Here is a 20,077-nt window from a genome sequence, read left to right on the forward strand (position 1 = left end):
GGAAACACACCCTCCCCATCCCCACTGTAAACCCAACACCCTGGAGAACACACCCTCCCCTCCCCACCCCACTGTAAACCCAACACCCTGGGAAACACACCCTGCCCTCCCCACCCCACTGTAAACCCAACACCCTGGGGAACATACCCTCCCCACCCCACTGTAAACCCAACACCCTGGGAACACACCCTCCCCACCCCACTGTAAACGCAACACCCTGGGGAACACACCCAACCCACCCCACTGTAAACCCAACACCCTGGACAACACACCCACCCCACCCCACTGTAAACCCAACACCCTGGGGAACACACCCTCCCCACCCCACTGTAAACCCAACAACCTGGGGAACACACCCTCCCCATCCCACTGTAAACCCAACACCCTGGGGAACACACCCTCCCCACCCCACGCCACTGTAAACCCAACACCCTGGGCAACACACCCTCGCCACTCCACTGTAAACCCAACACCCTGGGGAACACACCCTCCCCTTCCCACTGTAAACCCAACACCCCGGGAACATACCCTCCCTTCCCCATTGTAAACCCAACACCCTGGGGAACACACCCTCCCCACCCCATCCCACTGTAAACCCAACACCCTGGGAAACACACCCTCCCCACCCCAATGTAAACCCAACACCCTGGGGAACACACCCTCCCCATCCCACTGTAAACCCAACACCCTGGGGAACACACCCTCCCCACCCCACGCCACTGTAAACCCAACACCCTGGGCAACACACCCTCGCCACTCCACTGTAAACCCAACACCCTGGGGAACACACCCTCCCCTTCCCACTGTAAACCCAACACCCCGGGGAACACACCCTCCCTTCCCCATTGTAAACCCAACACCCTGGGGAACACACCCTCCCCACCCAATCCCACTGTAAACCCAACACCCTGGGAAACACACCCTCCCCACCCCAATGTAAACCCAACACCCTGGGGAACACACCCTCCCCACCCCACCCCACTGTAAACCCAACACCCTGGGGAACACACCCTCCCCACCCCACCCCACCGTAAACCCAACACCCTGGGGAACACACCGTCCCCACCCCACTGTAAACCCAACACCCTGCGAAACACACCCTCCCCTCCCCACTGTAAACCCAAAACCATGGGGAACACACCCTCCCCTCCCCACTGGAAACCCAACACCCTGGGGTACACACCCTTCCCACCCCACTGTAAACCCAACACCCTGGGGAACACACCCTCCCCTCCCCACTGTAAACCCAACACCCTGGGGAACACATCCTCCCCATCCCCACTGTAAACCCAACACCCTGGGGAACACACCCTCCCCACCCCACTGTAAACCCAACACCCTGGGGAACACACCTTCCCCATCCCACTGTAAACCCAAAACCCTGGGCAACACACCCTCCCCTCCCCACTGAAAACACAACACCCTGGGAAACACACCCTCCCCACCCCACTGTAAACCCAACACCCTGGGGAACACACCCACCCCTCCCCACTGTAAACCCAACACCCTGGGGAACACACCCTCCCCACCCCACTGTAAACCCAACACCCTGGGGAACACACCCTCCCCACCCAACTGTAAACCCAACACCCTGGGGAACACACCCTCCATTCCCCACTGTAAACCCAACACCCTAGGGAACACACCCTCCCCACCCCACTGTAGACCCAACACCTTGGGGAACACACCCTCCCCTCCCAGCCCACTGTAAACCCAACGGCCTGGGGAACACACCCTCCCCACCCCACTGTAAACCCAACACCCTGGGGAACACACCCTCCCCACCCCACTGTAAACCCAACACCCTGGGGAACACACCCTCCCCTCCCGATCCCACTGTAAACCCAACACCCTGGGGAACACACCCTCCCCTCCCGACCCCACTGTAAACCCAACACCCTGGGGAACACACACTCCCCTCCCCACTGTAAACCCAACACCCTGGGGAACACACCCTCCCCTCCCCACTGTAAACCCAACACCCTGGGTAACACACCCTCCCCTCCCCACCCCACTGTAAACCCAACACCCTGGGGAACACACCCTCCCCACCCCACTGTAAACACAACACCCTGGGGAACATACCCTCCCCACCCCACTGTAAACCCAACACCCTGGGAACACACCCTCCCCACCCCACTGTAAACGCAACACCCTGGGGAACACACCCAACCCACCCCACTGTAAACCAAACACCCTGGGCAACACACCCACCCCACCCCACTGTAAACCCAACACCCTGGGGAACACACCCTCCCCACCCCACTGTAAACCCAACACCCTGGGGAACACACCATCCCCATCCCACTGTAAACCCAACACCCTGGGGAACACACCCTCCCCACCCCACGCCACTGTAAACCCAACACCCTGGGCAACACACCCTCCCCACCCCACTGTAAACCCAACACCCTGGGGAACACACTCTCCCCACCCCACTGTAAACCCAAAACCATGGGGAACACACCCTCCCCTCCACACTGGAAACCCAACACCCTGGGGAACACACCCTCCCCACCCCACCCCACTGTAAACCCAACACCCTGGGGAACACATCCTCCCCACCCCACTGTAAACCCAACACCCCGGGGAACACACCCTCCCCTTCCCACTGTAAACCCAACACCCAGGGGAACACACCCTCCCTTCCCCATTGTAAACCCAACACCCTGGGGAACACACCCTCCCCACCCCATCCCACTGTAAACCCAACACCATGGGGAACACACCCTCCCCACCCCACTGTAAACCCAACACCCTGGAGAACACACCATCCCCACCCCACCCCACTGTAAACCCAACACCCTGGGGAACACACCCTCCCTTCCCCATTGTAAACCCAACACCCTGGGGAACACACCCTCCCCACCCCATCCCACTGTAAACCCAACACCCTGGGGAACACACCCTCCCCACCCCACTGTAAACCCAACACCCTGGGGAACACACCCTCCCCACCCCATCCCACTGTAAACCCAACACCCTGGGGAACACACCCTCCCCACCCCACCCCACCGTAAACCCAACACCCTGCGGAACACACCCTCCCCACCCCACTGTAAACCCAACACCCTGCGAAACACACCCTCCCCTCGCCACTGTAAACCCAAAACCATGGGGAACACAACCTCCCCTCCCCACTGGAAACCCAACACCCTGGGGTACACACCCTTCCCACCCCACTGTAAACCCAACACCCTGGGGAACACACCCTCCCCTCCCGACCCCACTGTAAACCCAACACCCTGGGGAACACACCCTCCCCTCCCCACTGTAAACCCAACACCCTGGGGAACACACCCTCCCCTCCCCACTGTAAACCCAACACCCTGGGGAACACACACTCCCCTCCCCACCCCACTGTAAACCAAACACCCTGGGGAACACACCCTCCCCACCCCACTGTAAACCCAACACCCTGGGAACACACCCTCCCCACCCCACTGTTAACCCAACACCCTGGGGAACACACCCACCCCACCCCACTGTAAACCCAACACCCTGGGGAACACACCCTCCCCACCCCACTGTAAACCCAACACCCTGGGGAACACACCCTCCCCATCCCACTGTAAACCCAACACCCTGGGGAACACACCCACCCCACCCCACTGTAAACCCAACACCCTGGGGAACACACCCTCCCCACCCCACTGTAAACCCAACACCCTGGGGAACACACCCTCCCCATCCCACTGTAAACCCAACACCCTGGGCAACACACCCTCCCCATCCCACCGTAAACCCAACACCCTGGGCAACACACCCTCCCCACCCCACTGTAAACCCAACACCCTGGGAAACACACCCTCCCCACACCACTGTAAACCCAAAACCATGGGGAACACACCCTCCCCTCCCCACTGGAAACCCAACACCCTGGGAAACACACCCTCCCCATCCCCACTGTAAACCCAACACCCTGGAGAACACACCCTCCCCTCCCCACCCCACTGTAAACCCAACACCCTGGGAAACACACCCTGCCCTCCCCACCCCTCTGTAAACCCAACACCCTGGGGAACATACCCTCCCCACCCCACTGTAAACCCAACACCCTGGGAACACACCCTCCCCACCCCACTGTAAACGCAACACCCTGGGGAACACACCCAACCCACCCCACTGTAAACCCAACACCCTGGGCAACACACCCACCCCACCCCACTGTAAACCCAACACCCTGGGGAACACACCCTCCCCATCCCACTGTAAACCCAACACCCTGGGGAACACACCCTCCCCACCCCACGCCACTGTAAACCCAACACCCTGGGCAACACACCCTCGCCACTCCACTGTAAACCCAACACCCTGGGGAACACACCCTCCCCTTCCCACTGTAAACCCAACACCCCGGGGAACACACCCTCCCTTCCCCATTGTAAACCCAACACCCTGGGGAACACACCCTCCCCACCCCATCCCACTGTAAACCCAACACCCTGGGAAACACACCCTCCCCACCCCAATGTAAACCCAACACCCTGGGGAACACACCCTCCCCACCCCACCCCACTGTAAACCCAACACCCTGGGGAACACACCCTCCCCACCCCACCCCACCGTAAACCCAACACCCTGGGGAACACACCGTCCCCACCCCACTGTAAACCCAACACCCTGCGAAACACACCCTCCCCTCCCCACTGTAAACCCAAAACCATGGGGAACACACCCTCCCCTCCCCACTGGAAACCCAACACCCTGGGGTACACACCCTTCCCACCCCACTGTAAACCCAACACCCTGGGGAACACACCCTCCCCTCCCCACTGTAAACCCAACACCCTGGGGAACACATCCTCCCCATCCCCACTGTAAACCCAACACCCTGGGGAACACACCCTCCCCACCCCACTGTAAACCCAACACCCTGGGGAACACACCTTCCCCATCCCACTGTAAACCCAAAACCCTGGGCAACACACCCTCCCCTCCCCACTGAAAACACAACACCCTGGGAAACACACCCTCCCCACCCCACTGTAAACCCAACACCCTGGGGAACACACCCACCCCTCCCCACTGTAAACCCAACACCCTGGGGAACACACCCTCCCCACCCCACTGTAAACCCAACACCCTGGGGAACACACCCTCCCCACCCAACTGTAAACCCAACACCCTGGGGAACACACCCTCCATTCCCCACTGTAAACCCAACACCCTAGGGAACACACCCTCCCCACCCCACTGTAGACCCAACACCTTGGGGAACACACCCTCCCCTCCCAGCCCACTGTAAACCCAACACCTTGGGGAACACACCCTCCCCTCCCAGCCCACTGTAAACCCAACGGCCTGGGGAACACACCCTCCCCACCCCACTGTAAACCCAACACCCTGGGGAACACACCCTCCCCACCCCACTGTAAACCCAACACCCTGGGGAACACACCCTCCCCTCCCGATCCCACTGTAAACCCAACACCCTGGGGAACACACCCTCCCCTCCCGACCCCACTGTAAACCCAACACCCTGGGGAACACACACTCCCCTCCCCACTGTAAACCCAACACCCTGGGGAACACACCCTCCCCTCCCCACTGTAAACCCAACACCCTGGGTAACACACCCTCCCCTCCCCACCCCACTGTAAACCCAACACCCTGGGGAACACACCCTCCCCACCCCACTGTAAACACAACACCCTGGGGAACATACCCTCCCCACCCCACTGTAAACCCAACACCCTGGGAACACACCCTCCCCACCCCACTGTAAACGCAACACCCTGGGGAACACACCCAACCCACCCCACTGTAAACCCAACACCCTGGGCAACACACCCACCCCACCCCACTGTAAACCCAACACCCTGGGGAACACACCCTCCCCACCCCACTGTAAACCCAACACCCTGGGGAACACACCATCCCCATCCCACTGTAAACCCAACACCCTGGGGAACACACCCTCCCCACCCCACGCCACTGTAAACCCAACACCCTGGGCAACACACCCTCCCCACCCCACTGTAAACCCAACACCCTGGGGAACACACCCTCCCCACCCCACTGTAAACCCAAAACCATGGGGAACACACCCTCCCCTCCACACTGGAAACCCAACACCCTGGGGAACACACCCTCCCCACCCCACCCCACTGTAAACCCAACACCCTGGGGAACACATCCTCCCCACCCCACTGTAAACCCAACACCCCGGGGAACACACCCTCCCCTTCCCACTGTAAACCCAACACCCAGGGGAACACACCCTCCCTTCCCCATTGTAAACCCAACACCCTGGGGAACACACCCTCCCCACCCCATCCCACTGTAAACCCAACACCATGGGGAACACACCCTCCCCACCCCACTGTAAACCCAACACCCTGGAGAACACACCATCCCCACCCCACCCCACTGTAAACCCAACACCCTGGGGAACACACCCTCCCTTCCCCATTGTAAACCCAACACCCTGGGGAACACACCCTCCCCACCCCATCCCACTGTAAACCCAACACCCTGGGGAACACACCCTCCCCACCCCACTGTAAACCCAACACCCTGGGGAACACACCCTCCCCACCCCATCCCACTGTAAACCCAACACCCTGGGGAACACACCCTCCCCACCCCACCCCACCGTAAACCCAACACCCTGCGGAACACACCCTCCCCACCCCACTGTAAACCCAACACCCTGCGAAACACACCCTCCCCTCGCCACTGTAAACCCAAAACCATGGGGAACACAACCTCCCCTCCCCACTGGAAACCCAACACCCTGGGGTACACACCCTTCCCACCCCACTGTAAACCCAACACCCTGGGGAACACACCCTCCCCTCCCGACCCCACTGTAAACCCAACACCCTGGGGAACACACCCTCCCCTCCCCACTGTAAACCCAACACCCTGGGGAACACACCCTCCCCTCCCCACTGTAAACCCAACACCCTGGGGAACACACACTCCCCTCCCCACCCCACTGTAAACCAAACACCCTGGGGAACACACCCTCCCCACCCCACTGTAAACCCAACACCCTGGGAACACACCCTCCCCACCCCACTGTTAACCCAACACCCTGGGGAACACACCCACCCCACCCCACTGTAAACCCAACACCCTGGGGAACACACCCTCCCCACCCCACTGTAAACCCAACACCCTGGGGAACACACCCTCCCCATCCCACTGTAAACCCAACACCCTGGGGAACACACCCACCCCACCCCACTGTAAACCCAACACCCTGGGGAACACACCCTCCCCACCCCACTGTAAACCCAACACCCTGGGGAACACACCCTCCCCATCCCACTGTAAACCCAACACCCTGGGCAACACACCCTCCCCATCCCACCGTAAACCCAACACCCTGGGCAACACACCCTCCCCACCCCACTGTAAACCCAACACCCTGGGAAACACACCCTCCACACACCACTGTAAACCCAAAACCATGGGGAACACACCCTCCCCTCCCCACTGGAAACCCAACACCCTGGGAAACACACCCTCCCCATCCCCACTGTAAACCCAACACCCTGGAGAACACACCCTCCCCTCCCCACCCCACTGTAAACCCAACACCCTGGGAAACACACCCTGCCCTCCCCACCCCACTGTAAACCCAACACCCTGGGGAACACACCCTCCCCATCCCACTGTAAACCCAACACCCTGGGAACACACCCTCCCCTCCCCACTGTAAACCCAACACCCTGGAGAAGACACCCTCCCCTCCCCACTGGAAACCCAACACCCTGGGCAACACACCCTCCCCACCCCACCCCACTGTAAACCCAACACCCTGGGGAACACACCCTCCCCACCCCACTGTAAACCCAAAACCATGGGGAACACACCCTCCCCTCCCCACTGGAAACCCAACACCCTGGGGAACACACCCTCCCCTCCCCACTGTAAACCCAACACCCTGGGCCACACACCCTCCCACCCCCACCCCACTGTAAACCCAACACCCTGGGGAACACACCCTTCCCACCCCACTGTAAACCCAACACCCTGGGGAACACACCCTCCCCACCCCACTGTAAACCCAACACCCTGGGGAACACACCCTCCCCTCCCCACTGTAAACCCAACACCCTGGGGAACACACCCTCCCCATCCCACTGGAAACCCAACACCCTGGGGAACACACCCTCCCCTCCCCACTGTAAACCCAACACCCTGGGGAACACACCATCCCCATCCCACTGTAAACCCAACACCCTGGGGAACACACCCTCCCCTCCCCACTGTAAACCCAACACCCTGGGGAACACACCCTCCCCACCCCACCCCACTGTAAATCCAACATCCTGGGGAACACACCCTCCCCACCCCACCCCACTGTAAACCCAACACCCTGGGGAACACACCCTCCCCTCCCCACTGTAAACCCAACACCCTGGGGAACACACCCTCCCCACCCCACTGTAAACCCAACACCCTGGGGAACACACCCTCCCCTCCCCACCCCACTGTCAACCCAACACCCTGGGGAACACACCCTCCCCTCCCCACTGTAAACCCAACACCCTGGGGAACACACCCTCCCCACCCCACTGTAAACCCAACACCCTGGGGAACACACCCTCCCCTCCCCACTGTAAACCCAACACCCTGGGGAACACACCCTCCCCACCCCACTGTAAACCCAACACCCTGGGGAACACACCCTCCCCACCCCACTGTAAACCCAACACCCTGGGGAACACACCCTCCCCACCCCACTGTAAACCCAACACCCTGGGGAACACACCCTCCCCATCCCCACTGTAAACCCAACACCCTGGAGAACACACCATCCCCTCCCCACCCCACTGTAAACCCAACACCCTGGGGAACACACCCTCCCCTCCCCACTGTAAACCCAACACCCTGGGGAACACACTCTCCCCACCCCCACTGTAAACCCAACACCCTGGGGTACACACCCTCCCCACCCCACTGTAAACCCAACACCCTGGGGAACACACACTCCCCACCCCACTGTAAACCCAACACCCTGGGCAACACACTCTCCCCTCCCCATTCTTGATCTTTATCTTTAACATACCCAATGACTGCGCCTCCACAACTCTGTGGATACAGAATTCCCTCTGAGTTAAGAAATTGCTTCTCATCTCTGTCCGACATGGCCTACCTCTTATTCTCAGACTGACCCCTGGTCCTCAACACCACCACCCTGCCCTGCCAGGGCAAAATCCTTTCTGCATCTCCCCTGTCGCACCCTGTAATCATTTTGTAAGCTTCAATGAGATTCTCTCTCATTCTTCGAAACTCGAGAGAGCACAGACCCAGTCTCCTCGATCTCTCTTTAGCAGACAATCCGCCATTCAAGAGAGTAGTCTGGTGCAACTCTGTTGCACTCGCTCTATGTCAAATATATCCTTCCTTAGGGAAGGACACCAAAACTGTGCACAATACTCCACAGGCAGGCTCCCCGATGCTCGATACAACCGCAGCAAAACATCTTTACTCCTGCACTCAAATCATCTTGCAACAAAGGCTAACATGCCAGTTGCCTTTTCAATTGCATGTCAGTTTTCAGTGCCTCATGAACAAGGACACCCAGCTCTCTTGCCATTTAAAGAGTCTTAAAAATTTCCTACCAAAGTAGATATCTTCACTTTTTTCCCCATTATATTACATCTGCCATGTTCGTGCCCAATCACTTGGGCTTCAAAGGCACTTAGACTCTTTGCAACCTGCTCACATCTCAAGTTCCCACATAGTTGTGTGTCATCCGCAAACTTGGAACTGTTACACAGGATACACTTTCTCCTTACTCAGTGTATCAGACCTTTCCTGATTTGGAACACCTCGATTCAATCCCCACCTTAACCTTCTCTGCTCCAAGGAGAACAAGGTCACTTGCTTCACATGATGTGAAGGCCCACATCCCTGGTACAATTCTGGCAGATTCCCCCACATCAGTCATTAACTGTGCTAACCTAACACACACATCAGACACGGTTACCAAAACTAATACCAACAAAAAGGCACATGGACTGCACTGTCTCTTGATGTGCAGGCTGGGCCATTTTCCGATATATTAGATGTTGTTACAAGAGCAAATTTCAACCCTCCAACACGCCCATGCACCCAGAGTTAGCCGATCGTCACCTGAGTGCCAGTTCCTCAGATCCACCACTCTTATCGGAATCATCCGATTTCAAAATCTTGGCTGTCGGTTGTGAACTTGATGGAGCATCCTCGCTGGGTCGCTTTGGAGGGCGCAGGCCTGAACCAAAAATGGAGGGAGGTGCAATTTAATATCACAGTCAGTGTAATCACTGTCACATTACAGATAATCCCTCTTCTCCCAGTGTATAAACCCCACACCCCGTGTTATACAATCAGTGTGTAATCACTGTCACATTACAGATAATCTCTCTCCCAGTGTATAAACCCCTCACCCCGTGTTATACAGTCAGTGTGTAATCACTGTCACATTACAGAGAATCTCTCTCCTCTCCTGGTGTATAAACCCCACACCCGGCGTTATACAGGCTGCGTGTAATCACTGTCACATTACAGGTAATATCTCTTGCAGAGAATAAACCCCTCACCCGTGTTATACAGTCAGTGCGTAATTCCTGTCACATTACAGATAATCTCGCTACCACTGTATAAACTCAACACCCCGCGTTACACAGTCTGTCACATTACAGATAATCCCTCTCGCAGGGGAGAAATCCCGCATCCCGTGATATACAGTTAGTGTCTAATCCCTGTCACATTACAGATAATCTCTCTCCCAGTGTATAAACACTTTGCCCCGTGATATAGTCTGTGGGTCCTCATTGTCACATTACAGATAATCTCTCTCCAAGTGTATAAGCACCTCACCCCATGTTATACAGTCTGTATGTAATCACTGTCACTTTACAGGTAATCTCTCTCCCAGTGTATAAACCCCACACCCTGTGTTATACAGTCTGTGTGTAATCCCTGTTACATTAGATAATCTCTCTCCCAGTGTATAAACCCCTCACCCCGTGTTAAACAGTCTGTGTGTAATCTCTGTTACATTAGATAATCTCTCTCCCAGTGTGTAAACCCCACACCCCGTGTTATACAGTCAGTGCGTAATTCCTGTCACATTACAGATAACCTCTCTCCCACTGTATAAACCCCTCACCCCGTGTTATACAGTCTGTGTGTAATCACTGTCACATTACAGATAACCTCTCTCCCACTGTATAAACCCCACACCCCGTGTTATACAGTCAGTGTGTAATCCCTGTCACATTACAGATAACATTTCTCCCAGTGGATAAACCCCACACCACATGTTATACATAGTGTGTGTAATCACTGTCACATTACAGATAATCTCTCTCCTCTCCCAGTGTATAAACCCCTCACCCCGTGTTATACAGTCAGTGTGTAATCCGTGTCACATTATAGATAATCTCTCTCCTCTCCCAGTGTATAAACCCCTCACCCCGTGTTATACAGTCAGTGTGTAATCCGTGTCACATTACAGATAATCTCTCTCCCAGTGTATAAACCCCACACCGTGTTAAACAGTCAGTGTGTAATCACTGTCACATTACAGATAATCTCTCTCCTCTCCCAGTGTATAAACCCCTCACCCCGTGTTATACAGTCAGTGTGTAATCCGTGTCACATTACAGATAATCTCTCTCCCAGTGTATAAACCCCACACCGTGTAAACAGTCAGTGTGTAATCACTGTAACATTACAGATAATCTCTCTCCCAGTGTATAAACCCTACACCCCGTGTTATACAGTCAGTGTGTAATCCGTGTCACATTACAGATAATCTCTCTCCCAGTGTATAAACCCCACACCCCGTGTTATACAGTCAGTGTGTAATCCGTGTCACATTACAGATAATCTCTCTCCCAGTGTATAGACCCCTCACCGCATGCAATTCAGACTGTGTGTAATCACTGTCACAATTCAGAAAAGCTCTCTCCTCTCCCAGTGTATAAACCCAACACCCCGTGTTGTACTTTCTGTGTGTAATCACTGTCACATTACAGATAATCCCTCTCCCAGTGTATAAACCCCTCACCCCGTGTTATACAGTCAGTGTGTAATCCCTGTCACATTACAGATAATCTCTCTCCCAGTGTATAAACCCCTCACCCTGTGTTATACAGTCTGTGTGTAATCACTGTCACATTACAGGTAATCTCTCTCCCAGTGTATAAACCCCTCACCCCATGTTATACAGTCTGTAATGTGACAGTGATTACACACTGACTGTATAACACGGTGTGGGGATTATACACTGGGAGAGAGATGATCTGTAATGTGACAATTATTACACAAAGACTGTATAACACGGGGTGAGGGGTTTATACACTGGGCGAGAGATTATCTGTAATGTGAAAGGGATTACACACAGATAATCCCTCTCCCAGTGTATAAACCCCTCACCCCGTGTTATACAGACTATTTGTAATCCCTGCCACATTACAGACAATCTCTCTCCCAGTGTATAATCCCCTCACGCCGTTATACAGTCTGTGTTTAATCGCTGTCACATTGCAGATAATCTCTCCCCTCTCCCAGTGTATAAACACCACACCCCGTGTTATAGTCAGTGTGTAATCCCTGTCACATTACAGATAATCTCTCTCCCAGTGTATAAACCCCTCACCGCGTGTTATACAGTCTGTGTGTAATCCCTGTCACATTACAGATAATCTCTCTCCCAGTGTATAAACCCCTCACCGCGTGTTATACAGTCTGTGTGTAAGGCCTGTCACATTACAGATAATCTCCCTCCTCTCCCAGTGTATAAACCCCACACCCCGTGTTAAACAGTCTGTGTGTAATCACTGTCACATGACAGATAATCTTTCTCCCAGTGTATAAACCCCTCACGCCGTGTTATATAGTCTGTGTGTAATCACTGTCACATTACAGGTAATCTCCCCCCCAGTGTATAAATGCCACACCATGTGTTATACAGTCTGTGTGTAATCCCTGTCACATTACAGATAATCCCTCTCCCAGTGTATAAACCCCACACCCTGTGTTATACAGTCTGTGTGTAATCCCTGTCACATTACAGATAATCTCCCTCCCAGTGTAAAAAACCGCACACCCCGTGTTATACAGTCTGTGTGTAATCCCTGTCACATTACAGATAATCTCTCTCCCAGTGTATAGAGCCCGCACCCCATGTTATACAGACTGTGTGTAATCCCTGTTACATGAGAGACAATCTCTCTCATCCCCCAGTGTATAAACCCCACACCCAGTGTTATACAGTGTGTAATCCCTGTCATATTACAGATAATCTCTCTCCCAGTGTATAAACCTCTTACCTAGTGTTATACAGACTGTGTGTAATCCCTGTCACATTACAGTTAATCTCTCTCCTCTCGCAATGTATAAACCCCACACCCCGTGTTATGCAATCTTTGCGTCATCACTGTCACATTACAGACAATCCCTCTCCTCTCCCAGTGTATAAACCCCTCACCCTGTTTTATACAGTCAGTGTATAATCCCTGTCACATTACAGATAATCTCCCTCCCAGTGTATAGAGCCCTCACCCCATGTTATACAGACTGTGTGTAATCCCTGTTACATGAGAGACAATCTCTCTCATCCCCCAGTGTATAAACCCCACACCCCGTGTTCTACAGTCTGTGTGTAATCCCTGTCATATTACAGATAATCTCTCTTCCAGTGTATAAACCCCACACCCCGTGTTATACAGTCTGTGTGTAATCACTGTCACATTACAGATAATCTCTCTCCCAGTGTATAAACCCCACACCCCGTGATATACAGTCTGGATGTAATCACGGTCACATTACAGATAATCTCTCTTCCAGTGTATAAACCCCTCACCCTGTGTTATACAGTCAGTGTGTAATCCCGGTCACGTTACACAATGTCTCCCTGTGTATAAACCCCTCACCCCGTGTTATACAGTCTGTGTATAATCACTGTCACATTGCAGATAATCTCTCCTAGTGTATAAACCCCACACCACGTGTTATACGGTTTGTGTGTAATCCCTGTCACATTACAGATAATCTCTCTCCCAGTGTATAAACCCCTCACCCCGTGTTATACAGACTGTGTGTAATCCCTGTCACAAAACAGATAACCTCTCTCATCCTACAGTGTATCAACCCCTCATCCTGTGTTATACAGTCAGTGTGATTTCCCTGTCAGATTACAGATAATCTCTCTCCCAGTGTATAAACCCCTCACCCTGTTTTATACAGTCTGTATGTAATCCCTATCACATTACAGACAATCTCTCTCCCCTCCCAATGTATAAACCCGCACCCCGTGTCGTAGACTGTGTAATCCCTGTCACATTACATATAATCTCTCTTCCAGTGTATAAACGCCTCACCACGTGTTATGCAGACTGTGTGTCATCACTGTCAGATTACAGATAATCTCTCTCCCAGTGTATAAACCCCACACGCCGTGTTATACAGTCTGGCTGTAATCACTGTCACGTTACAGATGATCTCTCTCCTATCCCAGCATTTAAACCCCTCACCCTGTGTTATAAAGTCAGTGTGTAATCCCTGTCACATTACAGATAATCCCTCTCCCACTGCAAAAACCCCACAACCGGTGTTATACAGTCAGTGGGTAATCCCTGTCACATTACAGATAATCTTTCTCCTCTACCAGTGTATAAACCCCTCACCCCGTGTTATACAGACTGCGTGTCATCACTGTCACATTAATTATAATCTCTCTCCCAGTGTATAAACGCCTCACCCCTTGTTATACAGACTGTGTGTAATCACTGTCAGATTACAGATAATCTCTCTCCTCTCCCAGTGTATAAACGCTTGACCCTATGATATACAGACTGCGTGTAATCACTGTCACGTTACAGATAATCTCTCTCCCAGTGGAGAAACCCCACATCCCGTGCTACACAGTCAATGTCTAATCACTGTCAAATTACAGATAATCTCTCTCGCAGTCTATAAACCCCTCACCATGTGTTATACAGTCAGTGTGTAATCACTGTCACATTACAGGTAATCTCTCTCCCAGTGTTTAAACGCATCACCCCGTGTTATACAGACTGTGTGTAATTATTGTCACCTTACAGAAAAGCTCTCTGCTCTCCCAGTGTATAAACCCCTCACCCTGTTTTATACAGTCTGTGTGTAATCCCTGTCACATTACACATAATCTCTCCCTGTGTATAATCCCACACCCCGTGTTATACAGTCTGTGTGTAATCACTGTCACATTACAGATAATCTCTCTACCAGTGGAGAAACCCCACATCCCGTAATATACAGTCAGTGTCTATGTCACATTACAGATAATCTCTCCCCTCTCCCGGTGTATAAACCCCACACCCAGTGTTATGCAGTTGTGTGTAATCACTGTCAAATTAGATAATCTTTCTCCCAGTGTATAAACCCCTCATCCTGTGTTATGCAGACTGTGTGTAATCCCTGTCACATTACAAATAATCTCTCTACTCTCGCAGTGTATAAACCCGTTACCCTGTCTTATACACTCTGTGTGTAATCAATGTCACATTACAAGTAATCTGTCTCCCAGTGTATAAACCCCTCATCCTGTGTTATACAGTCAGTGTGTAATCCCTGTCACATTACAAATAATATCTCTCCCAGTGTATAAACCCCTCACCCTCTGTTATACAGTCTGTGTGTAATCAATGTCACATTACAAGTAATCTGTCTCCCAGTGTATAAACCCCACACACCGTGTTATACAGTCTGTGTGTCATCACTGTCACATTACACATAATCTCTATCGCAGTCTATAAACCCTTCACACCGTGTTATAGTCAGTGTGTAATCACTGTCACATTACAGATAATCTCTCTCCCGGTGTATAAACCCCTCACCCAGTGTTGTGCAGACTGTGTGTAATCCCTGTCACAATACACATAATCTCTCTCCCAGTGTATAAACCCCTCACCACATGTAATGCAGACTGTGTGTAATCCCTGTCACATTACAGATAATCTCCCTACTCTCGCAGTGTATAAACCCGTTACCCTGTTTTATACAGTCTGTTTGTAATCAATGTCACATTACAAGTAATCTGTCTCCCAGTGTATAAACCCCACACCGTGTTATACAGACTGTGTGTCATCACTGTCACATTACACATAATCTCTATCGCAGTCTATAAACCCTTCACCCCGTGTTATAGTCTGTGTGTCATCACTGTCACATTACAGATAATCTCTCTCCTCTCCCAGTGTATAAACCCCATACCCTGTGTTACACAGTCAGTGTGTAATCCCTGTCACGATACACATAATGTCTCCGTGTGTATAAACCCCACATCCCGTGCTGCACAGTCAGTGTCTAATCACAGTAACATTATAGATAATCTCTCCCCTCTCCCGGTGTATAATCCCACACCCCGTGTTATACTTTCTGTGTGTAATCACTGTCACATTACAGGTAATCACACTCCTCTCCCAGTGTATAAACCCCACACCCCGTGCTACCCAGACTGTGTGTAATCACTGTCACATTAAAGGTAATCTCTCTCCCAGTGTATAAACCCCTCACCCAGTGTTATGCAGACTGTGTGTAATCCCTGTCACATTACAGATAATCTCTCTACTCTCGCAGTGTATAAACCCGTCACCCTTCTTATACACTCTGTGTGTAATCAATGTCACATTACAAGTAATCTGTCTCCCAGTGTATAAACCCCACACACCGTGTTATACAGTCTGTGTGTCATCACTGTCACATTACACATAATCTCTCTTCCAGTGTATAGACTCCTCACCCTGTGTTATACAGACTGTGTTGTCATCCCTGTTACATGACAGACAATCTCTCCCCTCTCCCAGTGTATAAATCCCTCACCCCGTGTTATACATGCTGTGTGTCATCACTGTCACGTTACAGATAATCTCTCTCGCAGTCTATAAACCCCTCACCCTGTGTTATACAGTCTGTGTGTCATCACTGTCACATTACAGATAAACTCTCTCCCAGTGTATAAACCCTGCACCCCGTGTTGTAGACTGTGTAATCCCTGTCACATTACATATAATCTCTCTCCCAGTGTATAAACCCCTCACCACGTGTAATGCAGACTGTGTGTAATCCCTGTCACATTACAGATAATCTCTCTACTCTCGCAGTGTATAAACCCCTCACCACGTGTTATACAGTCTGTGTGTAATCAATGTCACGTTACAGGTAATCTGTCTCCCAGTGTATAAACCCTACACACCGTGTTATACAGTCTGTGTGTGATCCCTGTCACATTACAGATAATCCCTCTCCCAGTCTATAAACCCTTCACCCCGTGTTATAGTCTGTGTGTCATCACTGTCACATTACAGATAATCTCTCTCCCAGTGTATAAACCCCACACCCTGTGTTACACAGTCTGTGTGTAATCAATATCACATTACAGATAACCTCTCTCATCCGCCAGTGTGTAAACCCCTCCACCTGTGTTATACAGTCAGTGTGTAATCCCTGTCATTTTACAGATAATCCCTCTCCCAGTGTATAAACCCCTCACCCTGTGTTATACAGTCAGTGTGTAATCCCTGTCACGATACACATAATGTCTCCGTGTGTATAAACCCCACATCCCGTGCTGCACAGTCAGTGTCTAATCACTGTAACATTATAGATAATCTCTCCCCTCTCTCGGTGTTTAATCCCATACCCTGTGTTATACATTCTGTGTGTAATTACTGTCACATTGCAGATAATCTCTCGCCCAGTGTATAAACCCCTCAACCCGTGTTATACAGACTGAGTAATCCCTGTCACATTACAGATAATCATATTCCCAGTGTATAAAACCAATACCCCGTGTTATACAGTCAGTGTGTAATCACTGTCACATTACAGACAATCTATCCCCTCTCCCAGTGTATAAACCCCACACCCCGTGTTATACAGTCAGTGTGTAATCCGTGTCACATTACAGACAATCTCTCTCCGCTACCAGCGTTTCAACCCCCACACCCTGTGTTATACAGACTGCGTGTAATGACTGTCACATTACAGATAATCTCTCTCCCAGTGAAGAAACCCCACATCCCGTGCTACACAGTCAATGTCTAATCACTGTCAAATTACAGATAATCTCTATCGCAGTCTATAAACCCCTCACCATGTGTTATACAGTCAGTGTGTAATCACTGTCACATTACAGGTAATCGCTCTCCCAGTGTATAAACGCATCACCCCGTGTTATACAGACTGTGTGTAATTATTGTCACATTACAGATACCCTCGCTCATCCCCCAGTGTATAATCCCCACACCCCGTGTTATACAGTCTGTGTGTAATTATTGTCACATTACAGATACCCTCGCTCATCCCCCAGTGTATAATCCCCACATCCCGTTATACAGTCTGTGTGTAATCCCTGTCACATTACAGATAATCTCTCTCCCAGTGTATAAACCCCTCACCCCACGTTATACAGTCTGTGTGTCATCACTGTCACACTACACGCAATCTCTCTCCTCTCCCAGTGTATAAAACCCTCACCCTCTTTTATACAGTCCGTGTGTAATCACTGTCACATTACAGATAACCTCGCTCATCCCCCAGTTTATAAACCCCACACCCCGTGTTATACAGTCAGTGTGTAATCCCTGTCACATTACAGATAACCTCGCTCATCCCCCAGTTTATAAACCCCACAACCCGTGTTATACAGTCAGTGTGTAATCCCTGTCACATTACACTTAATCTCTCCCAGTGTATAAACCCCTCACCCCGTGTTATACAGTCAGTGTGTAATCACTGTCACATTACAGATAATCTCTCTCCCAGTGTATAAACCCCACACCCCGTAATATACAGTCAGTGTCTATGTCACATTACAGATAATCTCTCCCCTCTCCCAGTGTATAAACCCCACACCCCATGTTATACAGACTGTGTGTAATCCCTGTCACATTACAGATAATCTCTCCTCTCTCCCAGTGTATAAACCCCACACCCCGTGTTATAAACTGTGTAATCCCTGTCACATTACATATAATCTCTCTCCTCTCCCAGTGTATAAACCCCTCACCCCATGTTTTACAGTCAGTTTATAATCCCTGTCACATTACAGATAATCTCTCTCCCAGTGTATAAACCCCTCAATTCGTGTTATACAGTCAGTGTGTAATCACTGTCACATTACAGATAATCTCTCTCCCAGTGTATAAACCCTGCACCTCGTGTTACACAAACTGTATGTAATCACTGTCACATTGCAGATAATCTCTCCCCAAGTGTATAAACCCCACACCCCGTGTTATACAGTCTGTGTGTAATCCCTGTCACATTACAGATAATCTCTCTCCCAGTGTATAAACCCCTCACCCCGTGCTTTACAGACTGTGTGTAATCCCTGTCACATTACAGATAATCTCTCCCAGTGTATAAAACCCTCACCCCGTGTTATACAGACTGTGTGTAATCACTGTCACATTACAGATAATCTCTCCCCTCTCCCAGTGTATAAACCCTGCACCTCATGTTATACAGTTTGTGTGTAATCACTGTCACATTACAGATAACTCTCTCTCTTCTCCCAGTGTATAAGATCCTCACCCTTCACCATGCAGATAATGTGGTCTTTAATAGACTGGGAGAAAGTGAGTGGTAGCTGCTTGTTTATCAGTGGACACACACTCAGACTCTTACCTATGGGCTGAATAGTCTCCTGTGTGAAGGGGCGATTTACCACAAGCTTGGATTTTGCTGCAAAGTTGAGTGCGGTGAGTGTATTGAAGTAGTGTTTATATTCTGGAGCAATGTTTGTGATCATTACACTGTGGGCTGTACCACCCAGCGAATCCTGTCATGGAAGAAAATGGACAAGGCACATCATTGAAAACAAATGAGTCAGTCCGAAATAAAACAACAAAAACAAGTGGTAACACCTGCAAAGGGGAGTCACCGAACTCAGATTCAGTACTTTCAACCCAAAGATTGTGGAGGTCAGTGCCAAATTCAGGACTGGCACTGAGGGACAGAGAGCTGCCTTGTCACGAGGCTCTTTCCTAGCGCTTCTGGACAGTGTCGAGGATCCAAAGCTCCCTTACTTTTTGTGGGATTGTACTGTGTCAGCAACTGACCATCAAAACACTCCATCCTGTGT

At 51.5% G+C, this 20,077-nt stretch overlaps 1 protein-coding gene across 1 annotated transcript in view; it reads right to left on the reverse strand.

Moving 5' to 3' along the window:
* kif22 (kinesin family member 22) overlaps positions 1 to 20,077 on the reverse strand; it is a 66,651-nt gene that overhangs the window by 12,166 nt on the left and 34,408 nt on the right. Inside the window, exons 8-9 of the mRNA XM_078536739.1 lie at positions 19,621 to 19,774; positions 10,096 to 10,213 (exon numbers count right to left, since the gene is read on the reverse strand). Of these exons, the coding sequence (XP_078392865.1) occupies positions 10,096 to 10,213; positions 19,621 to 19,774 (272 nt within the window). The remainder of the gene's footprint in view (positions 1 to 10,095; positions 10,214 to 19,620; positions 19,775 to 20,077) is intronic.

This window comes from Cetorhinus maximus, unplaced genomic scaffold (genome assembly GCF_964194155.1).
Source record: "Cetorhinus maximus unplaced genomic scaffold, sCetMax3.hap1.1 HAP1_SCAFFOLD_1467, whole genome shotgun sequence".
Classification (NCBI taxonomy): Eukaryota; Metazoa; Chordata; class Chondrichthyes; order Lamniformes; family Cetorhinidae; genus Cetorhinus; species Cetorhinus maximus.